We start from the raw sequence: 27858 nt of genomic DNA on the forward strand, positions 1-27858 counted from the left end.
AAAATTCTTCAGCCCCAAAAGACCACATTGTAGAGAGCCGGTTTGAAGGGAAGGAAGATAGGAGCCTGGTGGTGGAAGAGGACCAGAGTGAAGCTTGGTTGGGTGACCTTAGCTAAGCATTTCCAGTGGTGGCTGCTGTTTGCATTTTAATGCTGAACCTTACATTTTGAAAATTAAGGTTTTTCCATCTTTTTTTCAAATTCACTGTTTTTGGGGTTAACTGCAACATTCTTTTAAGGCACTTTCTGAAGAGATATGGGGGTATGTCTGATCAACCCTCGCTCTGGCAACACACATACTTTGCCTGGGGGAGGTTTGAGAGTTTGGCACCGGCCTGGCTTCATATTACACCTCCTTCTTGGCATGGCCTATGGCTTCCTGCCTCCTCTCCTTCTGGACTGTGTGTCTCAGATTTGGTGCATTCAGAAGGTGAAGAAATGTTTGTTTCTGATTCTCCTTACTCCAAGTTTTTGGAGATTCTCCATTTCTTACAGCCTTTAAAACAAGGTGGCCACAGAACCCTTTGTGTTCCCTGCTGAAGTTTAATTAAGAAACCCTGGCTTCTCAGATGTAACTGACCCCAATCTTTACTCTTTGGGGGCAAAATCCCTCCAACCCAGAAGGCCTGCACAAAGCTTTTTGCATCATTAAGCCATGTTGACAGGGCTTGAGAAGTGTTCAGGCCTTGTGCTGATTTTCTGCCCAAAGGTGAATTTCACCCTTAGTGCCCAAAGCGGTCCCTCCCCACTTCTTAAGTACAAAGAGATATGGGGAAAGAAAGTGCAGATATTTAATGAGGTTTCTTTCAAGGCAGATATTTATCTAACCGTCATTCTGTCCTCCAAATACACCAGATATAACCCAAATCTTAAACAGGGTCAATATCTACTGCACACTAGTACAGAAGTGAGCCAAGGGGTAGGAGCTGCTGTGCTTCCTAGATACAGCCCACACCAAGCATTTTGGGGGCACCGTGTCCGCTCAGTCATAGAAGTGGTCTGTTAAGTTGCCAGTGGCTCACTCAACCTCTACCTTGTGGTCAAGGTTTTAGAATATGCCTGATCATATTCCAATTCATTTAAAATGTTTAGTAGAGGGGCACATGTGGCAGCTAAAATGTTTACCATTCAGAGATGGAAGACTCTTGTCCTGACTGCCTTTTCACACTGGTTAGCACAGAAGACCCGGTTGAGTAACTTGGAAAATTTCATTTCATTCTGACTCAAAAATCTTGTTTGTTCTTCAGTACACAAGTGAGATTTCTGGGCTGGAGAAACTGAATTGGTTATACGATTTTTATTCTGTTGTTTCCTTAATGCATAGTCACCTGAGGCTAAGTTGTTCCCACCCCACTGGTTATGAGGTTCTTACATCATATCCCATGGACATTTAACTTCTTATTAGAGTATCACAATGAAATGTCACATTGACAGCTTACTGCTTACGGGGTTTTATACCATTCTTTATTGTAATTCCGTGCATCCTCTCCGTATACATTACCATGAGCCAAACAAAGCAAATCACCTTCCCTCCTCCCCTACCCCACCCTTACCAGCAGTGCATTTTAGATTGGTCTTGACTGATATTTATTTTGCAGCACATCATACAGTCACAGAGCAGCTCTAAGCTTTACACACTTCCAAACGAAAAGGTCCTTTTTCTGTCTTCAGCACAATACGAACTCAAGTTACAAAGGCCATAGATTTAAGATCTCCATTGGTTTTTCACATCCCTGTGTGTTCAACTGGAATATCAGTCCCAAAAGGGAAACATGATGGAATTCAGACTCTACTGAGAGCAAATCCCTCATTTTTATTTGTCTTTCTTTTTGCTCTTTCTCTGGCTGGTCAATTCATTAAGTTTTTTATCCAGGCGCCTCTGGAGATGAGCTCTTTTTGCTGGGTCCAGTGACTTGTCTTTTGATCCACTCCCAGCATAGAGAATTCCTTCTCTGCTAATTCTCTGCCGAGCTTGTGCTTTGGCTTTCTCCCCACACCCATGAACCTGTAGGAGACAAAACAATAATTTTGGTGGAAGACCTGGAACTGCCCTGAGATGTTACCCAGAAGATGCCTTATGAATGAGTGGCATTGTTAGAACCTGAAGTTCCTCATGCAGACTTCTAAGCTTGAGCATACTTCACAGTCCATAAAAATGTCCACTGGTTATTTATAGCTCTTTTAATTCAGAAACAAAATACACAAGTCATTTGCCCGATAGAATACACACAGTAATTAAATCATCCCTTTAGACAGCTTAAGTATTTCCTTCACAAAGTCTAAACATTTTGGGAGATCATTGCTCCATCATCTGAGTCACCGGATTTTTTAAACTTCTCTCATACCATCTGGTGAAATATTAACTCTGTTTTCTAACCTGCGGTGTTAATGTCCGCTATTTCTTTTCGCTCTCATTGAGGGAACGCATCTAAAATAGGTCTTATCAATCAGGTATTGCACTTAAAGTCAGAAAAGTGACTGTGGGGGGAAAAAAAGGCACCTTTTATTCAAATATCTGCCCCTTCTGTGTGCTTGGGCCTATTTACACTGGGGAAATTTTCTAACTGGTTTTAAAATCAGGTCAGCTAAACCAGTTTCAAAACTGGACAGAACTGTAGTGAAGACTCTGCTTAAGGTGGCCTGATTCACTCAACTCTTTTTAAGATCATTACTGGTTCTGTAAGACAGGGTCAGGCCACCTTAAATCACTTAAAACCAGGCTGAAACTAATGCTCTTACCAGTTTACCTAATCGGGTTAGTTCAACCTATTTTAAAACCAGTTTGACATTTTCCCAGTGTAGACAGACCCTTAGAGTCATATTACCTGATTCTTTTACTGACATGACAAACATTTTTGCTAGTTAGTACTACAGGGCCAGCTGGTAAACTCTTTAGGGCAAGGACTATCTTTTTATTCGGTGTTTGTAGACCGCCTGGCACAGTGGAGTCACGGTCCATGACTGAGGCACTCCTAGGCACTACAATAATATAAATAATAAATGTTAAGGAATAAAGAACTGGATTCTGATCTGCCATATGCAACTGCCACTTAAATTACTGCCATCTAAATTCTTACTCTGGAGTCTTTGTTACCACGGCTTACATGGCCAGAGAGAGAGAACACAGCTGGGTTTTCAGATGCCAGCAACAGCTTGCAGTGCTGACAGTTACAAAAATCTTCACATAGATGATGTATATCATCTAAAGATCACTGAGGGAGATTAAATATGGAATTGCACAAAGTCATTTTAATCGGCATTTTGGGACCTTTGGGGCCCTATCTGGTACCGTTTGAAATCAGTGGGAGTTTTGTCACTGACTTTGGCCCCAGTTCAGCCAGGTACTTAAGCATGTACCTAAACTATTGAATAATATCAAGCCTATTCAGCAAAATTCTTAAACAGCACATATTAAATCCCATTAAATGGGATTTAACAAGGGCTTTGCTGAATAGGAATGGATTTACACATGTGTTTAAGATAGGCATACTCTTAAGTGCTTTGTTGAATTGGGGTCTTTATTAGGAAAAAAACTGGACCCTTTATAAACACTGTTCAGTCCCCACATGCACATCAATCCCAATAGGAGCTAAGAGGTTTGGTTTGATGTTAATGGCAAGCCTGGCCCCTTATTAGATCAGACTAAAGTCTGACCTGCTGAACCCAAATAAACAAGCAACAAAAAGGTAGTGAAGCAGATTTTATCCTTACAATTAATTCCCATTTAATTCTTCATTACAATTCGTCAAAGAAAGGATCTCAATTAGATTCTGCATGAAATGAAATTCTGTCCAAACCAGATTCTGAATTAACATAAATACAAATATTCTTTGCCATAGAAATAGATCTTGTTTTTTCAGTGGAATAATCTACACTGATAGTTTACAGAACCAGCTATGTTCTTAGAAGTATAGAGGATATTCTGGTGGGTGATGTAACGGCCCGTGTTATGCAGGTCAGACTAGATGATCATAACAGTCCCTTATCCATTCTGGCCTTAAAGTCTGTGAATATCTGACAGGGTGGCACAGGCAGTTCATATGTACTCGCTTTTCATCTCTGCAGAGCTGAGTGCAGATTCTGGGTGTGGCACGTATGACAAATCAATTTGACGGTATCTCATATTTCCTGGTGGAAACTGCATCAAACTGCCATGCAATCTGGCCCAGCAGGAAGCCTGCTCAGGAGAAGTCCAGTCTAGGAATACGGAGACTCGGGTGCATTGGAAGAGTAACATGGAGGAAGTTTACAGAGAGACTGGCTTGGTAACTTGTTCAGCCAAACATGTGGACACAACTTTTTGAATCAGAAATCAAAACCTCCAAACAAGGAGAAGCTTCCTCAGATCTACTTACTGAAAGGGAGGAACTGATTAGGTGTATGAGAACAGGGAAGTTTAGAACCAGTGACCATGAGCTACTTGAATTTACTCAATTCTGAACCCTAACTACCTGTGTGACTTACATGTATGGCCCTGGCCTCCAGTTCCAAAGGTTCTGGGTTCATATCCCAGCTATGCCCTGGCAGCAATGGGTAAATCTCTAGCTCCTTTAATTTCAAGACTATCCTGAGTTGTTATAATTAACAACAACAAAAATTCTGAAGGGATATTAAACCTCATGCTTCAGTGTTTAAGCATTGATATTAATATAGGTAGAGGGTTTTAAGGAGCATCTTCTACATCAAGATGCCATGGACAGCAAGAACACTGAGGGCTTGTCTACACTTACCGGGGTATCAATGCGCAGCAATCGATGCATCGGCAGTTGATTTAGCGGGTCTAGTGAAGACGCCTGTCAGCATCGCGTAGTGTGGACCCCGCGGTAAGTAGATCTAAGTATGTTGACTTCAGCTACGTTATTCACGTAGCTGAAGTTGTGTAACTTAGATTGATCTCCCCCCAGAGCGTAGACAAGGCCTGAGTGTTAGTTGTGAGCTGAAGAGGAAAGACAGGTTTTGAGGTGAGATCTGCAGAGAGGAAGTGACTCAGACTCAGTGGGAGGGAAAGGACTCCAAAGAGCTGCATTATTTCAGCGCTAACCCATCGTTACACTGCCTACCCTCAGATCTGGGTTTAAGCGCTCTCTGACGGCATAGTCTAGTAACTGAATCCAAGGACGTGCAGAATTGTACACCCTGTTCACTTCTTACATATAAAAATAGTAAAACCAGAGATCGGGGAAAAAGTGTTTTCCCATGCTTGGAAACAAAACACATGCTGGACCTGAACCTTGACAGCAAGTAAAACCTTTCTCAAGTATCTGCTGGAGAAAAAGGTGAAAGGAGATTTTTTTTTTACCATCAACAGAAAACAATTCACATCAGTCCAAACAGCTAAGGCACAAAACAAAGCCCTGGGTAAAAAACCAACAGGAGCAAATGCTCCATTTTCTCATCTCTCTGGGGGCTAACCATAACCTCGCTTCTCTTTCTCACTCACATTCCAGCAGGGTGCGTGTTGGTTTCATTAGGGTTATTACCAGTATTGCAGTAGTGGTTAGGCTCCCCAGCGGAGACCGGGGCTCCAGTGTGTTAGATACTGTCCTACCTACACCAGAGGTGGGCAAACTGCGGCCCATGGGACCGTCCTGCCTGGCCCCTGAGCTCCCCGCTGGGGAGGCGAGCCCGCGGCCCCTCCCCCGTTGTGCCCCCTGCCCCACAGCCTCAGCTCACCGCACCGCCAGCGCTCTGGGCGGTGGGGCTGCGCGCTCATGCAGGGTAGTGTGTCTGGCTCTGGCCAGGCGGCGCGGCTCCAGACATGCTACTCTGAGCGGCATGGTAAGGGGGCGGGGAGCGGGGGGGTTGGGTATGGGGCAGGAGGTCCCGGGGGGCAGTCAGGGGACAGGGAGCAGTTGGATAGGGCAGAGTTTCGGGTGGGACAGGGGAGGGGGAACAGAGGGGATTGGATAGGGAGTGGGGTCCTGGAGGGCCTGTCAGGGGGGAGGGGTGTGGATAGTTGTTGGGGCAGTCAGGGGGCAGGGAGCAAGGAGGGTTGGATAGGGGGTGGGGTCCCGGGGGGTGGTTAGGGGCGGGGTTCCCGGGAGGGGGCGGTCAGGGGACAAGGAGAAGGGGGGTTGGAGGTTCTGAGGGGGGCAGACATTGGACGGGAAGTGGGAGGGGTCGGATAGGGGGTGGGGGCCAGGCTGTTTGGGGAGGAACAGCCTTCCCTACCTGGCCCTCCATACAGTTTTGCACCCCGATGTGGCCCTTGGGCCAAAACGTATGCCCACCCCTGACCTACACAGTCCCAAGGATGGGAGACAGAAGCGCTATTATCTCCATTTTACAGATGGGGATCTGAAGCCGAGAGAATTTAAGGGTTGATCCTGCTGAGCACTCTGGTCCCAATCCAGCAAAGCCCGTAAGCACATGCCTAAATGCTTTGCTTTATTGGGGCCAGAGTGCTCAGCAGCTCTCGGGATCAAGCCCGAATTGACTTGGGAATGAAATCCACCTTTTCAGATCCCCAATCCAGTGCCAAGATCATCCTCTCTTTTTTTCTATTTCTATTTTCTAGAAATGTGAATGTCAGAGATCAGTAAGAGAGAGAAGCAGCTACCACCAGGAGGACTTTGTAGCCTGTGTACGGCTAACAAAACCTGTACGCTCTTTGCATTCACTTTTTACAAATGCTCCTGACGTAGAGGGTTTCCTCCGGAACGAAAAGGTGCTCAGATCCAGGAGCAGAGCCCTCATTTTAAACTTCTCTGAGAAGCCAAGAGCAAGGCTAAGGAAATCAGCCTCAGAACGTTCAGCTGGGAAAGTCACTTCCACAATCCCAGCTCGTAAAAATTCATCTTGGGTCAAGCTTGGCCGAGAGACCAAGCAGACGGCCAGCTCCTGGCACTGCTCAGCCCCCTGCCTTCACCCAGCCCCTCGGGGCTGCCGGAGGCGGACGCGCACAGCTCATACCTCTGGGATGCGATGGCTGAGGCAGTAGTGCCGGTGGCAATGCAGACAGAGCTGTCCCAAGGTGGTAACGCCGGCCTGACACCTGGGGAAACCACAGACACTGTCAGCTTTCACCGCAGCAGAAATCAGGGCATCGATATCTTCCTCAGCTGGGCTGTCCGCTCCGGTTTTAACCACAGTCTTTCCTAGAAGTCCAGGGAAAAACCCAACTGGTTACCTGAACATAATCAAATGAACTCGACAGACAACGGGCTACATTCCTTGCTGGTGTTATGCAGCTCTATAGATTCCAGAGAGGTTGGCCCATTTGCGCCAGCAGAGGATTTGGCCCCAAAACGCCGCCAACCAGACTTGATCAGCGAGAACAGTTGCGGAGAGCCAGATGCGACAGTGAGATGTACCAAATGGCATAGGCCACTGACACACATGCATGGTAGTGGAGATGTAACAGTAGGTAGCAGACATCTCAGATTGTAACCCGTTCCGATTGTTCCCATCCTCTGTTTTTCTTCACCACCCTGGTGTTTATCTGCCTTCCGCTGACTGGGCATTGTTAGGACACTCACTGGTAATGCTGAAACAGATTGTTGCGGGCTCCTTGTGCTAGAGGAGCTTGGCCATTGGTTTAAAGACTCATGTGGCCTTAAGCCTCAAACACTTCTAGCTCCTTCTCGTCATCCCCGACACGCCAGCGTTTGCCCCATGTGTCTCTCGTCATCCCCGACACGCCAATGTTTGCCCCATGTGTCAATAAGCCTATTTCTAAGCAGGTGAGTGCCGCTCCCAATCCATTCTACATAACAAACAGATCCAGGCCCCAGCCTGTGATCGTCTAGGAGCTATTTCTTTGGAGATGAGCATCAGTGACCTTTCTGAAAGTCAAGTCAGATGCTCTATGGACGCATACAAAGCTCACCCCCTGAGGGGAAATGCAGGGAATTAATGAGAGCCCTGCACGCCCTCGATTTAAGCATGGTCAATAATTCTACTGAATCCCCCCCATCTCATGGCAACTGTCCAAGACTACGTCTCTCTGGGGATAGAATACCCCTGGCTAGCGGGTCAGCTGACTCGGGCTCGCTGGGCTCGGGCTCCGGGGCTGAAAAATTGCCGTGTAGACGTTCGATGTCTACACAGCCCAAGCCCCCTGAGCCAGCTGACCCAGGCCAACCCTGGCCGTGCCACGGTGCTTTTCTCCCCATGTAGGCCAAAGGGGGCGCTATTCAGAAAGGGCCTGTTCTATCCCTGAGCAGAGGCAGAGAAACAGGCTGTAGCTGGGAGTACTTTACTAAAGCAGTGCAATGTTCAGAGGTCTGACATAGCTACAGTCTTAGGCTGGGATTTTCAAAGCAGCCTAAGGGAGTTAGGCACCCACTGAATTTCAGCGAGAGCTGGGCACCTTAATTTTCTTCGGCTCTTCTGAGAAGAGCCCAGGGAGCAGTGACAATGGGAAGCCTGAAGTGTGACTGGCTTTTGCTATGGAAATAGTGAATCTTCCTAAAGGCGGGGAAAGCGGAAAAGCCCTGGAAAAGCCCTGGAAATCCCCGGAAGGAGGAGCCTACCTTTGGCTTCATTTTTGTGTTTCCTTCCAGCTATTTCCTGCAAATTGGTGCTCAGCTCCTGATTCTTTCTGACCCTCTCTTCCTGTTTGGCTTTTTCCCGTTGCATTCTCTCCAGGTGCAGCGTTTTCAGATCCACTTTCCCTGAGTTTATGCTGCTTCCTCCCTTCTTGACAGGAGCTAGCGCCTCTTTTGCAGGGCTTTGAGATTCGGCAGGCAGGGTTTGCTCACTGCCACCCGCATTCACTGGAGGGGAGCTGATGGTGGTGGTTCTCTTGCTGATACTGATGTACCTCTCTCTCCCCTCCCCGGTGCTTACATGCTGCAACCCATATTCTTCGGCCATTTGGTGCACCAGCATCCTGTCGTGCGAGTTTAAGGATGAAGGGAAATCCAACTGCATCTCGCTGCTCTCCAGAAACTCCACCATCATGGCTCTGAACTTGCCTGAATTGTCTTTCATCTCTGGTCTTTCCACCCTGGCCTCCTTCACACTCTGCAAGGGACCTGCTGCTGGCTTGCGTGTGGATGGTTTCGCTGGATTTGATTTGGATTTCCGGCCTTCAGATGGAGGTTTCAGAGCAGAGGTTGTGCTGGTTTTAGACCCTGCCCCTTGCTCACCATGACCCTGAGAGTTCTCGTGAGAGTAATTTTCTGGCACGATGTCGTCGAGGTACTCAAAGGCCGTCCGCACCTCCCCATGCTCACTCAGATAATCCACCAGCCGTTTCAGAAAGGCCTGGCTGCTGACGGTCCGCGAGTCACAGATGACTGCCACATGGCGGCGTGCCCGAGTCACGGCCACGTTTATCCTCCGGTCTTCAGCAAGAAAACCCACCTCGCCTACAAAACACAAAACCCCTCGGGCCATCAGAAACAACAGCATGGGTGGTTGGCCACGCAAACAGCAATGTTTCCATACTAAAGGCCAGATCCCTCAGCTGGTGTAAATCAGCACAGATCATTGGAACTCCAGGGGTTTACTCCAGCTGTGGATTTGGCCCAAGATATTGTATTGGCTGCAGAGTGAGATAGTAGGGAGCCCAGGATCTAGTGGCCTGACCATGGAGCTGGGAGGCAACAACTCCGGAGTTCCAGTCCTGGCTCTATTGCTGAGTCCCTCTATGGCCTTGGACAAGTCATTCAACCTCTGCCTCAGTTTCACCATCTGCTAAATGGAACTAACAATACTTATATAGCGAACAGGTGACAGAGAACAGATAAATGCATACAAGAGCTACTGTCTGAATGGATTATAATCAGGGCTCAGGAAAGCAACAGCAGGAAATGCCTGAAATAGAAGGGGAAGCTGCATATTAGGATTATGACACACGGGCAGAAATCAGCCTTCACGGCACCTGCCCACCCACCGTCTGTCTCCAGCTATCGATACTAGTCTCACTTTCACAAGCAGAGAAATATACCAATCCCAAGCTACACCCCCTCCCCCATACCCACACAGACGAAGGGTTAAAAATAACAAACATGTAGGAGATTATCCCCAGTCTATTTCTGCTCTCTGGCTATTTTCTCAAGGAGCAGTAATAATAGATAGCAAATGCCAGAATGACTCAGCTCAGCTAGTGAGAAGGCCAGTGTGGGCGGCTCCCAAGTCTCCTGCTTCTATGGATAAATCGGAGACAACTGGAAAAATAAACGTTACGCAGATCGAGGTGACAAGCTTCATTCTGAGCACCTGAGGATCACGATACAGAACGAATCAAGCCACATTGGATTTTAATAGCTAATTGCGTGTGACCACGTCTCTGTGCTCCACGACCTGGCGTTTTGGTTGCTGGCCTTCACTGGGCAGAGGCTGCCAGCAGTGTCAAAGTGTGGGGTTTCTGTGATGTACACACCTTGGGAAATAGGACTTGGGCTCCTGTCCTTAGTGAAGTGCTGTCACCCACTGTGACGCCTCTGCTCAGATGCCAACTAGATGACAACAGGGGCAGACTGTGATGGGGAGTTTGGGGATGTAGCCACCCATACTGAATTCATTCTGGGTAAGTCACCGACAGCCGTCACATGGCAGTGAGTCCCTGATTACTAATGGCTTTCAGTCATCAGCCTGTTCTAATCCACCGACGCCCCCTCTTCTCCGTCAATCTCTTCTCAAATCACAGTTCTTCCATGAATCCTTCCCAACTCCTTCTCTCATTCTTCAAACCCTGCACCCCTTCCTTTCCCTAACCACTGTTCAATGTCTCGTCTGTAACTGTCTTAGACCGTAAGCCCTTTGGGTCTCGCTCTGTGTCTGAAAGGTGTGATGCACACAAGGGTGTAAGTAATTTAAGGGAGGGGCTGGGGTCCTGAGCTGGGGGGAGCCTCATGTGGAAGGGGCGGGGCATCAGGCAGAAGGGGCGGGGCCTTTAAATCCCCAGGCCATTTAAATCACCGCTGCTACCCCAGGGCTCTGGCAGCGATTTAAAGGGCTAGGGGCTCTGGCGCTGCTGGGAGCCCAAGGCCCTTTTAAATTGCTGGCCTAGGGAAGCTGCCCCCTGCCGGTACGGTCAGCTGTGTACCGGCTCCGGACGGTACACCGTACTGTACCGTACCGGCTTACTTTCACCTCTGGATGCACATTTATGGTGCTATAGAAATGATTCTGAATGATAATCCTTATGGTTCAGATAGCGCAAGATGTGTTGCAATGGGCCCCAATTACATGGTTCAGCAGATTGAGTCTAAGAAGAACTACAGGGTTAGAAGGAACTACAAGGGTCGTCTAGTCTAACCCCTGCCACGCTGCAGGATTTGTTGTGTCTAAACCATCCAAGACAGATGGCTACCCAGTCTCCTTGTGAAAACCTCCAGTGAAGAAGACTTCCAGCTTCAGGTGATTAGCCTCATTTCAGCTATTATCTTCCGCTGTATTCACTGATAGGAAAGACCCCAATTTTCTGCCCTAGATTTTGCTCTGAAAACAAACAGTGTTATGCATTATTTACAATAGCAGATTCGGGTTGCTCTTTCTCTAAGGGAGGAAGCCTGCAAAAAACAGGCTTCCCCAGGAACTCAGTGTTCTGTGGGGAATGCCTGGGGCTTGCATCCAAGAAAGAAGCCGGTGATGTGAGTGCAGGACTTCCAACCCAAAGGATTCAAAAATGAGTCAAGCCATTCTCCTCACTTTTTGAGGATGTATGGATCATGAGATTTTAAAAATAATACACGTTGAGTTCTTATTTACTTTCTGCTGTGTGAGCCCTTGGGGTTCATAGTTTCAAGCTTTTCTCTGCAATAATGAGGGCTACAAAGTTACTTGTTTTAAAAAAAAAAAGAGAGCTGTGATTCTCAGGTAATCACGTGGCTCCAAAAGCCGGGACTTCAGAAAAAAACACCAGCTCTCAAGAGGCTTGCAATAAAAAAATCACGAGAATTGGCAACGCAGAACTTTGCATTGTTAAATGATTCCCATTTCCTTATGTGATCAAGTTTCCTCTACCCCCAAAATATTGTCCAGCACGGAACACGTACCCTTCCGATTGGATCTCACAAAGGAGAGCACGACAGCCTCCTTCTCCCGTCCCTGGAAGCCATCTACTGATTTAATTTCCAGCTCTGGATATCGGTGACAAAGATGCTCTCTTAGCATGTCCACCTGAAAAACAAGGACATGCACATATTAAGGACAAGGTAAATGCAAGATAAGAAGGATGAAAACAATATCTCCCCCTCCTGGAAGGTGCACGCCTTCCTCCATATTCATGCATGCCTGAACTTGCATATCCTAAGGGGGAGGACTATTACCCAAGGGACTGGTCATGGGACTTTTAGTGAAGAACCACCTTAGTTCCAGTCCCATCTCTGACACGGATTCCCTCTGTGGCCTTGGAATAGTCACTTAATCCTGCTGGGCCAGATCCCTAGTTGGTAAAAATTGGTTCAGCTCCCCTGAAGTGAGACCCATTTACACCAGCAGAGGGCTGGCCCTCTGTTTCAGCATCCTCATCTGCAACATGAGGATACTAGGGAGAGTTAGGTAGGATTGGTTATTGAGCTCTGAACCTTTAACATACTAAGTACTATTCTAAAATACCAACGAATCTGGATTTGTTCTGGTGTATTCATTCTACACTCAGCTTGAAAAGCTGTGTAGGGGGTACTGTGCGCTCACCTGGAGGTTGTAAGGAGCAATGACAGCAATGTCTCTTGCTTTAACACCAGCTTCCACCAAAGCCTGGACGTGCAAGCCGACAAGATGCACTTCCCCTAGAGAAAAAACAAACCCAGCAGTAAATCAAGAACAGGCGATTTCACTCCAGGGGACGTTGACAGGTAAAGCCAAAAGGTGATGGCCACTCAACTACTCACTTCTGCTGCAGTGATTAAGAAAAGCTACATTTTCCAAACTAACTCAACTGCATCCTTAAAGGCACCCTCTGGACTTTGGACATTTTCCATAAATCAGATTTATATATCATGGCACCAGCGTGGACAGAAAGCTCCAGGGTTCAGTGAAAATGTCAGAGACAGGAAAAGGCTTGTTATAGTAACCCCTGCACCAGTGCTTAAAAAAGCACTGTCAAACAGAGGATCAGTGACAGTCTTAATGGGTTCCATCCCACGATCTCCTTGGATGGAGCTTATTGCTATATACTGCTGGAAAGCTAGGACTCCCCAGTTTCCTGTCCATTTATTTCTAGCTCTCCCAGATCATAAGATATCTAGCCATTTAAACATATGATCACAGCATTCTGATCATCATCAGGCTTCTTCCCATCCTCCCATTTCAATTCAGATATGATTTCAGTTGTCAGTACTTTATCTTGTTGAGAAGCAGGGCCCTGTGTATTACACAGCAATGAAATTTGCTGCAGAATCTACCCTCTCTCATTGTGATCTAGAATCTAAACTTTTAATTAGAAAGTTTCTATCTCCCATGGTTGTGAAGACAACCTTGAAAATGCCATCCAAGTGTAAGAGATGCAATGTTATTTTCCTGAGGCTGCAGAGAGCCTGACTCAGTAGCTCTGAGAAGAAAAAATCACCTCATTCAGCTCAATGAGTGTTAACTCTGAATCCTGAAGAAGGTGATGTAGATGTGAACATTGTTAACTATTTCCCCGTTAATCATTTTAGCAATAGCCAGCTAATGTGCCTATCCCATAATACCTCCCACCCCTTCCTCAGTGCTAAAACTTACAAACCTAACAAGGGTCATGCTCAACTGCCAAAACTTCCAGCTTTCCCCCAACACACACACCCACCAAACCCCTGGCAACTTCTATAGTTCAATTACTCTTTGTCAATACCAACATCAGTTGCCTATTGAAAACTATAAATATGGGGACAGCAAAAAATAAATTGAATTTAACATGAAAAGAAATACCCTGGGGGCTGCTGGACTGGCGGTTACCTATGGTTGTATTTAATACTTTTTAAAAATCAAATTTTTTGTTTAAAGGTAATGGCCATTGAATTTCCAGTCTGCCACACCAGAATGTGGCAGAGTCCAGGGATCTTATTGCAGAATTTAGGTCCAGTTTGTCCCAGAGTACACAGGGTTCTGTCTAAGAGCTTGGAATCTTGGCTTTCAATGGTCCAAAGCACTGGTCTAGCTCTAGAAGCTCATGGGAGACGGTATTAATACCTGATCCTTCAAACACTTATTACGCCCATGCTTAACTTTTTGCAAGCGAGTAGCCAAGCACGTAAGTTTGCAGAATCAGAGCTTTAGTTGCTAAAACTAGGTTCTTTGAGGTGATGGGTGGCCCAGTGGTTAGGGCAACAAGCCTGGGACTTAGGAAGACGAGGTTCCATTCCCTCTTCTGCCACAGACTTCCTGCATGACTTTGAGCAAGCCACTCAGTCTCTTGGTTCCCCATCTGTAAAATAGGGAGAATAGCACTGCCTACCTCACAGGAGTGTTGTGAGGAGAAATAAAGATTGTGAGGCACTCAGATACTGTGGTAACGGGGGTCATAAAAGTACCTCATCTAGACAGATGAGTTTCAATTGAAAGAAGGTTAAAAAGGCCGAGCTGGTAAAGACGGCGACGTTCTCTTAAGGTCTGACTTGCCAGAGCAGCATTCAGACCCAGGAAACTAGAGCATGACACTTGGAACTTTCAATGTCATGCACATTCCAAGCACGGGATTTGGGCTAGTGAGCAGAGAAAAAAAACATTAATCCCTGAAATGGGCAGCCTAGTTGTCAAGCAGGCTGCATTGCCATGTGGCAGATAGATACTTGGTGAACAAGGAAAAAAATCCAGGCTATTGTAGAGGTGACGGCGTGTGGGGCAGGGAGTCCATAGCATCGCTGGCCCAGAGGAGAAGCCGAAAGTTTTGGGTACGCTTGGTTATTATTATTTGGGAACCTCAGTCAAGGATCAGGGATCTGTTGTGCCAGGCACGATATAGCACTGCACAGACAACTAACAAAGAAGACAGTCCCTGCCCCAGAGAGCTTGAAATCTAGGCGAGGGTGTGCTATCGTACTAGCAGCCATCATATAGGGGTTGGGGGAGAGGGCTTTTACTTCTGGTCTCAGACGATTACAGTGTTCAAGCATCACCATGATACACTGTGTAAATGGCTGGTATGAGGAAGTCAGAGCTGCTCGCTTTTCTGCTCTCCTTCCTAACATTTATGTACGATGTACGCTAATCAAAATAAGCCAATCTTCCTAAAACACAGGGCTAAGTGAGCCCCATCAGATACAGGAAAGACATGAAATTCACTGCTTTATGTAATGCCAAGGGATAACATTTCATCATTATTGCCCAACTAATTTGCCAACATAAAACACTGTCCCCATTGCTCTGGTCTTTCTCCCTGTTTGGAAGCTCATTATATTAATATAGTGAAACCGCTACTGTCCCATTTAATGTAGAGGTTTATGTACCTAATGTGTTACAATAAAGATCTGACAAAGTGATACTCCAAGGCAATTAAAGCAACAACCCCGTAGACTACTGTACAGCACAAACCAAATGGGAGTTCAGCGTGGAGGGTGACACTCCGTGCTGAAAACTCACAGCTCTGCCCACCATTTCCTGGCTGGTGTGACAATCTGTGTGGTATTAAACCCCCATTATCTGATCCAAGGCGATTCAGTCTGTTTTCTTCCAGCCTTCTCCAGCTCTAACGAGCAGCAGCTGGTGCGGCTATGGTCCTAGTCCATTGTGTCGCCACCCAGAAACCCCAATGCATGCAGCACATGCCAAGTGTCATGCTCTAGGCCAGCAGAGCAGGGGGCTGGGCCCATTCTTCCTGTCTCCAGACTCTTGGCCGACTGATCCATGGAGTTAAACTGGCACTGCCGCCTGCAAGAAACATTGATTTGTCCCTTCTGAGAGGAGGGCAGGAGCTGCACTTACAGAAGCGGCTCCAGCACGAGAGGAGAAGTGGTTCCAAATCATAATAAGCTCTCTGGGGCAGGGACTGGCTATTCATCGTGGGTATGTACAGTGCCTAGCAGGATGGGGGCCTCAGGACTCCTGAGTCCTGGTTGGATCTGGACTAAAGCAGAGGAGAGAAGAAATGGATTCAGAGGACTCAGCTCTCACTCTGGGTGCGCGGTTGGGTCTGCGGTAAAGAGATGAAGATGAAGAGGACGGGGAGAGATGATCACAGACGGGAAAGGAGGTATCAGAAAGCACTGGAAAGGAATTGATGCAGGCCTTAACTCCAGAGGACAAGGGCTGTACACAACCGATTCGCCTAGGAAACAGTCACTGCCATGCACTTAAGGAAATGAATCTCATAATGATGGGAAGAGCGGGTAATAAACGGTGTGACCCATTTGATTAGGCTCCACTCCCTGAATTGGTAACCAAGTAATAAAGAGGTTTGTCACTGTCTATGAAAGCCCATGCTGATATCACTGTTCCTGCTGCCCTCTCTCCATGGCAGGGTGCCACCCCCCTGGCATTTTACGTCCAAAAGGGAGAGGGAGCTGACAGGAGGCATTTATCCTTTTAAAGTAAGGCTGTTAATGGCATGAAGGTGGCTGCTGCTCTCAGTCCCAGCACACGGGGCAGCCCAAGAACGTCAAGTTCCACCGCGCTCTGCGGCTCAAATCCTGACCCCTGCACAGCAAAACTCTTGGGTGGGGAGGATGCAAGAGCTCATGGGGAGGGGCAATTATCCCTGTGCACCACTGAGCCCAGCTCTGTCGGGGTCCGTAGGTAGCTCTTTGGGATGTGGCAGGGCTGGCTGATCAGCCACTATAAATATCCTTCAGCAGCCCCCGGCATTCCCTCCATCTGACGTACTATATCTTATTGCTTTGCTCTTTCCAGCATTTTAAAGAAACAGGACTAACCCCATCCACAGGAGACACCACCACATAGTTACTGGCAGTCCTTGCCAGCTGACCGGTCTCTGTATCCCTGTAAAAGCCAGTATCTTGTTTTTCAATATCATCCGCTCAGTAACCCTCCAACTTCCGCTGATAGAAAGTTATCCGGTGTTATCTGAACTCTCCTCCGAGCTGTGCTATGACTTAGCGGGTGAATGGACAGCGTGGCTGCAAGCTAAAGGGCTGGGAATCTGGGACAATCTACTCCTGTCAGCAAATCTTTCATCCTGTGAAGCAACAGTACCTTGATTCCCTTTAGACTGTTCATCTTCCACTTCAAGCTCAAATAAGCCACAGCCAGCTGTATCTATAAGCAGCAATGGAATCCTAGTTTCTTCTGTAGAAGCAACTCCCGGCAGGTCCCTAACGGGTTATGTGGAAAAGAGTGAATTAACAACACTGAAGTAACACTGCAGCATCAGACAGCAGATCAAACATTCTGCCTCCCGCCTCCGCCCCTGACACGGCGAATAAAGAGACTCTCGTCTCAAGGGTAAGACAGAGAAACCGTTATATAGCACCCACTACAGGCAAGGTTATAGACCAACAGAGGCATCCACTCTGGAGGGGAAGTTCAAACAGGTCTGTATGTCACACGGTGCACAAGAATGCTCACAGGACTGGGAGTCAGGAGCTCCTGCATTCTCATCTCAGCTCGGCTGTATGGCCTTGCACAAGTCCCTTCACCTCTCTACTTCATTTTCCACACCTATGATATATAATGCCTCCCTGATCCCCTTCTCCACTCCTCAATGTTCTGGGCGTGCTGCACTTGTAATGACATGGCTCTAATTGCCGTGTATTGCATCACTTTAAGAGTGCGACGAATGCTGCAGCTCCGGGATCACCCTATGTAACCCATTGGGTGTGTTACATGTCCTGGACAGCGCCTGTTTCATGTCCTGGACAGCGCCTGTTTCACAGAGGACATGGGTCTGCTCTAGCTTTCAGCTTGAGAGCCTGGCTCTTCAGCTAGTGCAAAGGCTCGTACCTTTAGCTCTTGGGTCCCCACGTTCAGCCCCTGGTATTGACCAAGATGATGGTCATTGCAACGCACTGCAAGACAGACTTGTGACCACGACATATATCAATTTCCAAGATGGTGGCAGTTCAACAGTGGCAGAACTTTGTGTCTGAAAAACTGATCTGAACACTGGTCAGAGGGACTACGTCGTAACAGCCCCTTAAACCCCTCTCCCCAGCCACCCAATGGGAGGGGTGATGGGCATCACTGGGCAGTTGCTTCTTCCCAAAGCCCGGGCTAGCCAGCCAGCCCTAAAAACTTTGTGACTATGTAAAAACCACACACTACTTTTTTATGAACTGCAATCATTTCTAATACAAGCCTAAGTAGAGAGCATGGGAGTTAGTATTTCACTCCACTAGTGTCAGACAGTAAAGCTACAGAAATAGGTTTTTTCCGCAGCAGCTTTTAGCACCGTAAGGAGGAAGAGACTTTAAAAGTGTTCTAAGACGTAGCAATTTGACAGCTGTGATGTCAGTCGAGTCAGAACACACCAGCCAGGTAACTAGCCAGGGATTCTGGTTTCATGTCATTTCTGCATCCTAAGAAGCTACATCAAAAAGTTACATTTTATTCCCGAAGAGAGTTGTTCCTTGAATTCACAGTCTGCGAATGGACCAAGAGATGGAAGGGCTGGAGTAGAAAACCAGCAGAATGCTGGACAGCTCCAAGTCAAGTACACTTGCAAGTCCAAAGGCTCTGATCCTACAGTACAATCCTATCATCACTGAGATGTCACAGGAACAAAGCCAAGGTCGCTATTATTACAGCAGCACCGAGAGGCCCCAGCCCCGTTTGGCAGTTCACCGTGCTAAGAGGGGTACACGCACATAGCAGGAGACAGTCCCAGCCCCAAACAGCTTACAAGCAAAATACACAAGAGACACAAAAGGTGGGAGAAAGGAAGGGTTATCTCCATTTTACAGATAGGGAACTAGGACAGAGGATGAAATCCTGACCCCACTGCAGTCTGTGGGCCAGGATTTCACCTAGAGAAATGAAGTGGCTTTCTAAAGTAACCAGGGAAACCCATAGCAGAACCAGGAACTGATCCCAAGTTTCCTGATTTGCAAGACAGGGCCTTAACCACAGTCCCAAACACTTGAATGATTTTCCAGCTCGGTAAGTTTGCCCGTCTGCATTTGCATTCCACTGGTTTGCTTTGCTTTCAATGGGCTCTCTTCGGATATTACTTGCTTCATCAACAACAAAAGAACTCTCCTCTCTGGACTGACACTCATTCATCTTCTAGCTAGAGACATCCCCAGGGTAGCACGTGCGCATACATAAATGAACACCGACACAACAGACTCCTGTACACCCCTATGAAAATTCCAGCCAACGTTTCCACTTGCCTTGCAAGAAGCAGCACAAAGACAGACAGCAGCCTCACGGACAATCATTTAAAGCTCAGGGCTGCCCCTCACAGGACTGGTCTAGTGCCCACTTGAAGGGATCACGTAGGGTGTTTAGGCGCCCTGGGAGAGGGCCGAGCTGGATTTACCAGCCACAGCACGCTGGGCCCTGCCAAGACACTCCACTGCTGCTTTTAGACCTAGAGGAAGATTTCTTCCCCCCCAGCCACGGAGGTTCCCTTCCCAAAGCACAGCTGCTCGGGCTTCATGCTGCAGTCCAGCATTTGGATTTTAATAAAAATGTGACTCATCCCCCATATTTACAGTTAATTATTGTAATTACCATCCATGTTTTCCACAGATCCAGTTCTGAGCAGCAGCAAACCAGTTTCTCACTGAAGTACTTCTTCCCCTTTGGTCTGCAGGACAGATTTATCCCCCTTTTCTTGATGCAAACCCTAAGCAGCTTCCCATCCCTTTAACATCTGTCCTGCTATTCTTCATTCTGGTAGCCTGCTTACCTACACACTGAAGGATTTGTCTAGAACCAAACATGGTGAGTCTCCTCCATACAGACAATCCTGTTGACACGGATTCTTTGACAACTCCTAGAGGCCAAAGAATGTACTTGCAGCACGTCTCATTATAAGGAACAATCTTAATCTGGAAACTTCATTTCAGAGGAATAATTAGCTGCATACATCTTTTGGGGGAGAGAAACAACGTGCTCCTTTGGGAGAGGAAAGCATTCAGCAGAACAGGGTGTTACCCTGGAAAAATTTCTGGTGCTTATTTAAACGCTAACCCCTTAGATACAAAGGGGGAAGGTAAACCCACTGGCTGCTGCAAAGCAACCTGAAATGCAGCCATGTGTTACTGTTTTAGGGAGAGAATCCTGCCGTCAGTATCACAGTCGGGACAGTCACTGCAGTCAAATGCTGGATGGAATCCCAGTTCTGGTGCAATACGTATAATGCTTTACTGCCTCCTGCACTTCCTTTGAAAGAAACATTTCCCAACTTCTTGTTTGTTTACTGACTAGTTAGCTGGACACAATAACCACAGGTGTCAGGTGCCTCTCAGGCACAGCCAGTGTGGCCAACTCTTGTGATTTTGTCATGGGGGACTCACAATATTTGGTGTTTCACTTAAAATGCCCACCCTTGGATTCTTGTAATTAGGGGAGAATCGCACCTTTCATTTAAAAAAAAAAATTTTCTAAGCCCTCGTGGTTGCAGAGAAAATCTTGAAAACATGACCAAAGGGCACCCTAAAGACTCAGAAACCAGGCAGCTAATAAAAGGAACCCAAGATGTACGTCTTGTTTAAATCTCAGGATTTTAAGCCAATCTCAGGATTTCTTAGAGACTGGCTCATGATTATTGAATGCTGAGGGTTGGCGATACTGCACTATGGCCTCACAGATTTAACAGTGAGATAGGGGGGTTTCTTATAGCCCAGTGCTCCAGCTTCGTAAGTGTGCTGTCACCTGCCGGTAGTGTCTGAAAGGAAGTTTGGAAAGAAGAGTTTGGTCCTTAAGAAATACTAGGACTATGAAGGGATGTTGAAGGCAAAGTGTATCCTTTTGATATAGCACAACCCCATTTTACTGAAAACCCCCATTAACTGAAATCTGGCTAGGTGTCTCATGGGGCTTTACTGTCATTATTCATGTTCATTATTTCTATTGCAGTAGCATCTAAGAACCCCAAGCAGGGTTCAGGCCCCCAACCCCATGATAGACACTATACAGAAAAGTAACATGAAGAGCTGCCCCAGACAGCTCACAAACCAGGATTCTGACAGTATGCAACAGGTGAATAAACAGACAAACATGGAAGGGGAGAACAAGGCGTGTTTGCGTAAGTTAGTATCCCTGCATAAGACGCCAATCAGCATCAGAATCAAAGACAACTTTAAAGGGGCCGCACTCCAACTGGCAGGGTCCCTTTAAATAATCTGGCATTGTTTTCATCAGAGCTTATGGTCCAGATCTCAGAGCCTGGACCTACCAAGCTCCCCCTTTGATAAGAGACCCTACATATCCAAAGGTTTTAGCTGCCTCCACCAAGACCTTCCCACAGAGAGGGCTGCATTGGGCACTGCTTCTCCCAGGACAGCATCCTTTCCACTTCTTCAGTGACCCAAGTGGCTGAAGTGTCAATCTTGCCCAGAAGGCTACTTCCATTTACTATCCTCTGAGTAAGAACGGCTTCCTGCAATCTGCTTGGAATGTTCTTTTCTGGAGCATTCACACATGGCTGCTGGCCCTACCATTTATGCTGTGCTTGAAGAAGTAGGTGATAGTTAATTATTGCAGCATAAATGTTGCAGGATTCCTTCTGCTTTCCTGTTTTGCTGCAATGCCTGACTCACAGCAGCAGGCTCTTCTCAGATTCATGCACGCTGGCCAAGAAACAGTCACAGCTGGAGTCTGTTAGCCTCATCTGTTATCTGCTGCCTAATGTACATATCTGATATGCTCACAAATCGCTTTATCAATGCAAAATTGGACTCGGACAGATCAGTGCCAGCATGCAAAACAGAGGAGCTTGTGGGATCTGAGAATCACCTTTGCAAGCAGTCTCCAAAATGCACGTCAAATCCCCAGCCAGAAGAATCAGGTGAATAGTGAGGGTTGTAAAGATATCAAGCATTTAAGGGGAAGAGGAAACATTTTTAATTTTCTTGGTTTCTGACTTTTGTAAATTACCATTTTAAAAAATTGAATCAAATTTACACTTTGAAAAAAGCATTAGATACGGAAATACAGAGTAAGGCTCCCTAACAACCTAAACTCTACCCTGAGGGCACAGCTAAGGTTGTTAAGGAAATACAGACTTCTCTCTGGGCAAAGCTAAGTTTTTTATGGAATCTTAGCTCGTTATCTCCATACTGTCAAATGCTTAGCGCTTCTATGGAAGGGCACCCCCTACAGTAGTGGTTTTCAAACTGCGGGTCACGACCCAGTACTGGGTCGCGGAATGTAAGGCACTGGGTCGCGGCAGCTCTGGTCAGCACTGCCGACTGGGCCGTTAAAAGTCCCGTCGGCGGTGCTGCCCGGCTAAGGCAGGCTAGTCCCTAGCTGTTCCGACACCGCGCTGCGCCCCGGAAGCGTCCAGCAGCAGGTCCAGCTCCCAGGTGGCGGGGGTGGGGGGGTGGGGGGAGGGAACGGACGGACGGACGGACAATGGGGCTCTGTGTGCTGCCCCCGACCGGAGCAGCGGCTCCACACTCCCATTGGCCAGTTCCCGGCCAATGGGAGCTAGGGTGGTGGTGCCTGCAGGTGAGAGCCACGCGGAGCTGCTTGCTCACCTCTGCCTAGGAGCCAGACTTGCTGCTGGCCACTTCCGGGAGGAAGCGTGGTCCGTGGTGCCAGGACAGGCACGAAGCCTGCCTCTGCACCCCGGCTGCGCTGCTGACCCGGAGCCGCTGGAGGTAAGCCCATGCCCCAGCCCTGTGCCTCAATCCCCTGCCCCAGCCCTGAGCACCCCCCTCAAACCCAGAGCCCCTTCCTGCACCCCAAACCCCTCAGCCCTGGCCCCACCCCAGAGCCTGCACCCTCAGCCCTGAGTCCTGACCCCCTCCCCTACCCCAAGCCCTTCACAATTTTCTTCAACTGGATCACCAGAAAAAAAGTTTGAAAACCACTGCCCTACAGAACGTCAGTACAGGGCAGATTTTCAAAAGCATTCAGCCTTGGCCTAACTCCGCTCCCATTGAAGCCAAATCTCACCCTACACATCTATCACAAGTATCATTTTACCATAGGAGTTGGCATTTAAACACCAGATACCTTGGTGGTAGGGTCAGGAACCTTGACAGCCAGGAACATCTTCAATCCTGTACACTTTGGTGTTTCATATATGGCTGCAGACGTTTTAAACCCCTTTCAGCAGCTCCTTTTGAAGTCAGTGGGTGCTGCTACGGGTGTAACAGTTTTTAAAATCAGGATACTTATTTAGGTGCCTAAATACTGATTTCAGAGCCTAATTTTGGTTACCCATTTTTAAAATCTTGGCCAGTGTTTCTTGCTCAAAGGCGTTTTTGACAATATGCTGAGCAACCCCCTCCCTCCAAGTCAACTCAAGATGTTTCAAGAGGGGGACACACTTCCCCTTGAGCCTCCATATCTCGCAAACCTCTTGTCTTATTTGGTTCCAAGAGCCCAGAAATTTCTACCCTCACACAGAATCCGATATATGAAACAGCAAGTAGGGTGGTGCGAATTTGACAAAGCTCGGTGAGTGGCTAATGAGGGCAAGATCAGAGTTTTGAGGGTTAGGTTCCCCTCCAGCCTCACATATATGGGTTCTAGCATCTCACCAGGATACACCCAACCAGTCTGTAAAAAGGGTTCCAGTATCCCTCTCACCCCAAACCTGCCAGGACTTTATTAATCTGATCCTCATTTACTAGCACCTGGGCACAGTAAAATGAAAAGGCAGCAAACCAGAGTCAGAATACATGAGAATGCTGCAGACATGATTAAAGTGTCCTACAGTGTTACTTTCAAATATCAATAGGCAGAAACTTCTAAAAGTCACTTCCCAGGGATGCTGTCATCAGTATCAGGACTAAAATATACCTACTTGTAGACAAGTCATTTGGCATAGGCCACCAATAGCCATCAGATAATCACAGATTCATAAACAGAGCTGGATTTGAAAACCCACTTACAGATTGCTACAGATGTTATAGCTAAGTCAATATTTAGCTCTCTGTTCTGGGGAGTTCTTCTTGGAGAGGCAGGAGATCAGGCCTTCCTGTATAACAAGTCATAGGAGGATTTTTTAAAAACCAAAACAGAGCATAGCCCTGTGGGTTTCTATTCTGTAGGTTGCACAAGGGAAAACAAAATCAATGTTTGCTAAATGAAATCAGAACAAAATGGGAAAGAAATAGCAAAAGGATATCGCAGACAGACGGAAAACTGTTAACGGTTGATAAATATTAACTGACAACGTCCATTCCTCCCTGACACCAGGTTAAAAAAAAAAAAAGCCAAGTCACTTACTTCAGTAAATGATGCGCCACGGAAGGGTGAGCTGAGAGTCGGCCACAGTACATTTCTGTGGAGGCCCACTGCATTATGGCCTGATGCATTCGGTATTGCACAGTCAGCATCTTCACTATGCTCTCGCCAAATTTCTGAATCAGACGCTCCATTAAGGTGAGAGAAAGACCCTTTGCTGCAGCCCTGCACCAGGAAAACAATTAACAAGACAAACTCAACAGGCAAGGAGAAAAGTCCATTAAGGAGGTTGTTTAAAGATTGTTAAAGGGGTGCCATCAACTTAGTCATCACATTTCTGTCTGACTTTCAAAAATTATTATTAGATTAGGAGCCATGATCTCCATTAGAGCCTCTAGAACCCAGAGACCCAGTCCCGAACACTAACCATAGATCATACTATCTCTGTATATACTTGTTTTATAACCAGCCACGGCTTCCACTATGCAGATTGTTTTTTCTAACTGTTCATTTTAAATTCTCTTACACAAAGCGTAACTCTACAGGGTTCTACAACTAGTATCTATGTCTGCCTCTCTGCTGTAATGCATTCTGACCTTGCAGCACGCTGTTGGAAAAGATCTAGAGCCACCATACTTAGACTGCAAATTCCTGGATGCAGGGACAAGCTTTTTGCCCTGTGCTTGTACAGTGCCTAGCACAATGGGGTTCTGGCCCATGACAGGGTCTTCCAGATGCTACAATAACACTACTAAATAAATAAACAACAACGATAGTGGATAACTCAGTAAAGCCACTGCCCCGGCTGTTTAAACACACAAGGAGTGTGCAATTAACAAAGGGACAGAAGATCATTCAGAAAATATTTAATTAAATGAAACAATAATACATGCCCTCTTTTGTAGTACTGTCTGGTCACCTCATGTTAGAAACATGGCAAGATTTACATAAAATGAGAGACTGCAGATTAATTACAACTGCAGAGGAGAAGACTCAGGAAGCACTTCCTTGATGAGGAAAGGGTCTACAGTGAAATATGACCACACTCTCCTTCTTGCCCTGTCACATATTACAATATCAGGAGAAGCCCCTTGAAATTAAAAGGGCCACATATTTAGAGCAAGATGAAGAAACTACTTCTTTACATCATCAATGGTTAACATGTGGAACTCCCTGCCACAGGAGGGCGGAGATAAATACAGTGTCTGGATTTTAAAAAGGACTCACTCATTTTATTACCATGATCAACATTTGCAGCCATAGATGGAAAGGGAAAGTTTGGCAGGGGAAGGAAGGAAGAAATGTTCTGTTAGATGGCACACTCTGACTGCTGGCAGGACCCAGGAGAATATTCCACCTCACACTACAGTATCATACAATTGACACTTCTTTGCTACAGCTGACAGAGAGCTCAGACAAAGGGATGATATGCATTGCCCTGCAATTCCACCACTGGGTCTTTCAGAGTTTGTAGGACTAAGCCCACAACACAGCTCAGCTCCTTCCAACAGTAGAGACAACCTCCTCAGTCTCCTTCAATGGGATGGCTTCAGGGCTTGCCCACTCCTTCTGACACATGTATCAACTACAGAAGTTTTTTTCATTGCTCTGAATTCCATAAACCAGAACGCTGTGATGGAGAGTAAAGGTGGGTATGGAAGTCACTCATTTCACCCATCTAAGGTAAATGGTGAGTGAACACACACCTAGACAGACCCTTCTGGCCAGGTAGTAATTTTATTACCAAACCTGTGTAAATAACCAGCAAAGAAAAAGCAAAAGTTTTGGTACTCAGTATAAGTCAAAACCATGGCATGGACTGGGGCTCTGTGGTCAGGTGTTGATTTAGGAACAAACGGAACGACTAAACCGGAATGATCTTCCCTTCCAGGAGCAGAAATGAATGGGGAAGTAACTCACAGCTTGATCCCCCATCTTCCTCTCTGCCCTGCTGCGGTCCTGAAAATTGTTAGCTCAGCCCTGAGGCAAGCAGGAAGAGAAGCAGTGATGATTGAACAATAAACAACAAAGAAAACCTAGGGTGAGTGACCTATGGCAAGTAGAATCAAGTTGGATAGACTCTGATCTGGGTAGACTCCACTATTGATTGTTCTGGGCCTAGCAACAGTAGGGCCAATTAACTCTTAGTGAGAAGTAAAAGGCATAATTATCACCTGGGAGAACTGAGATAATCCCCTCCAGCCACATGCAGGTGTCATTTGAATCAAGTCGTTTGTTTACAGAGTGTTGTGTTTAATTTTGATATATGTTCGAGCTTGGTTACACTTGGACATTTACTGAAATAGCTATTGCAGGATAATTATTTCACCATAAGCCCCCATGTGGATACTCTTATTTTGGAATGAGAGTGTCCAGAATAACCTGTTCTGTAATAATTATTCCAGAACAGCTAATCTGGTCAATTTCCAACTGCAGACAATCCCTTACATACAATTATTTTAGTGCTGATGAAAGGGGCTGGTTTTAGAGCCCAGGAGTCTGAAGGGCCTGATTCTGGTTGATAAGAAGGCCTTTTTGCCTTGCTCTGGCAGGATTAAGGAGTTGTAGTGTCAATCAGAAAAAGGCCCTGGAGTCTGCTGTTTATTCACATAACAAGTCTGGCATTAGGAAATTAAGCTTTTCTACTCTGCTGAGCCAATCTACCCCAACCTTACCATGGCAGGGCCACCTCCAGGGGTGAGAGGATGCTGTGTTCCATTCACATTCAGTCCTTGCAGTTTCTAATCACACTATCAACAAAGGCAGTCATCAGTGCTAACTGTGATGTGGATACCAGACCACTAGAAACTGGACTGAGACCAACTTGCTTCACACAGGCCGCCAGAGAGCAATCCCCTTTTGCTTACTGTACTTACTATCTTGATTCTCATTACCAACACCCTGGGCCTGCCAGCCCTCTGAATATCTGCCACTGCTAATGAAAAACAAGCCACTTATTGAGACGTGGACTCTAGTTCTATGTTAGGGAAGCAGCTGGCTGCATTAGCCAGGTCAGGCAAATCAAGTCACACTGGTTCAGGAGATTTGGCACTCGGCTCCAGACGAACAATGTAAAAATACCTCTTGGTACATCACTGACAGGTTCAACTGCATGTAACAAGTTAACAGATTAAAGTCTTTCCAAACAAAGAGGCTCTTTTACCCTCACTCAGTTGAAAAATTCTTCACAAATCTAATAAGCGAACCAAGGATCATGTTTAAAGATGACCCCATGGAGTATTTGCAATAAAACCTCTCTTTTTAATACCAGGCAAGATATGTTCTAAGGGATTTCTTTTAATGGCATCTCATAAAACACAGGCGAAGTAACAGAACATGCCCTCTCCTCTGAAATACAATCCCTATGCAGATATTCACAACACTGTTTCCAGGGTCCTGTGTATCCACTAGGGGGCCAGAACCAGGCTGCAGGGGCAGAACTGCAGGGTGGGCTGAAGAAATTCAAGCTTGTGAAAATGAGTCTGTAGCCCTGGGTGTAGCTGTAGCCAATACAGCTGGTCTGTGTGCATCTGGGGTGCGTATGTTGTGTGTGTCTGTGTCGGGGGGGGGGGGGGGGGGGGGGTTGTATTAATGAGGAGGATAAATTTAGAAATCTTTCAGCTGTTAATAACGTTTGTTATTATTTCACCATCCAGTTAGTCTCTCCAGTTGTTGAGTCCCACTCCAAAAAAGTCATGAAACAAGGGGTGCCAAGGCAGGTAGCCCC

The 27858-nt window shown here is 46.7% G+C and overlaps 1 protein-coding gene across 3 annotated transcripts in view; it reads right to left on the reverse strand.

The window, feature by feature from the left end:
- Window positions 1-1438: 1438 nt before the first annotated feature.
- The window catches only part of IGHMBP2 (immunoglobulin mu DNA binding protein 2), a 77899-nt gene continuing 51479 nt past the window's right edge, over window positions 1439-27858 (reverse strand). For 2 of the 3 annotated variants that reach the window (XM_043547912.1, XM_037899512.2), the window contains 7 exons: window positions 24174-24356; window positions 17022-17140; window positions 12588-12682; window positions 11948-12071; window positions 8474-9313; window positions 6912-7096; window positions 1439-2004 (listed from right to left, as the gene is read on the reverse strand). In XM_043547912.1, coding sequence (XP_043403847.1) covers window positions 1813-2004; window positions 6912-7096; window positions 8474-9313; window positions 11948-12071; window positions 12588-12682; window positions 17022-17140; window positions 24174-24356 — 1738 coding nt within the window. In that variant the 3' untranslated portion in view covers window positions 1439-1812. Of the gene's footprint in view, window positions 2005-4729; window positions 4936-6911; window positions 7097-8473; window positions 9314-11947; window positions 12072-12587; window positions 12683-17021; window positions 17141-24173; window positions 24357-27858 lie in introns of all 3 variants that reach the window. The other variant, XR_005225411.2, reaches the window with a different exon arrangement.

This window comes from Chelonia mydas, chromosome 6, assembly GCF_015237465.2.
Source record: "Chelonia mydas isolate rCheMyd1 chromosome 6, rCheMyd1.pri.v2, whole genome shotgun sequence".
Lineage (NCBI taxonomy): Eukaryota > Metazoa > Chordata > Testudines > Cheloniidae > Chelonia > Chelonia mydas.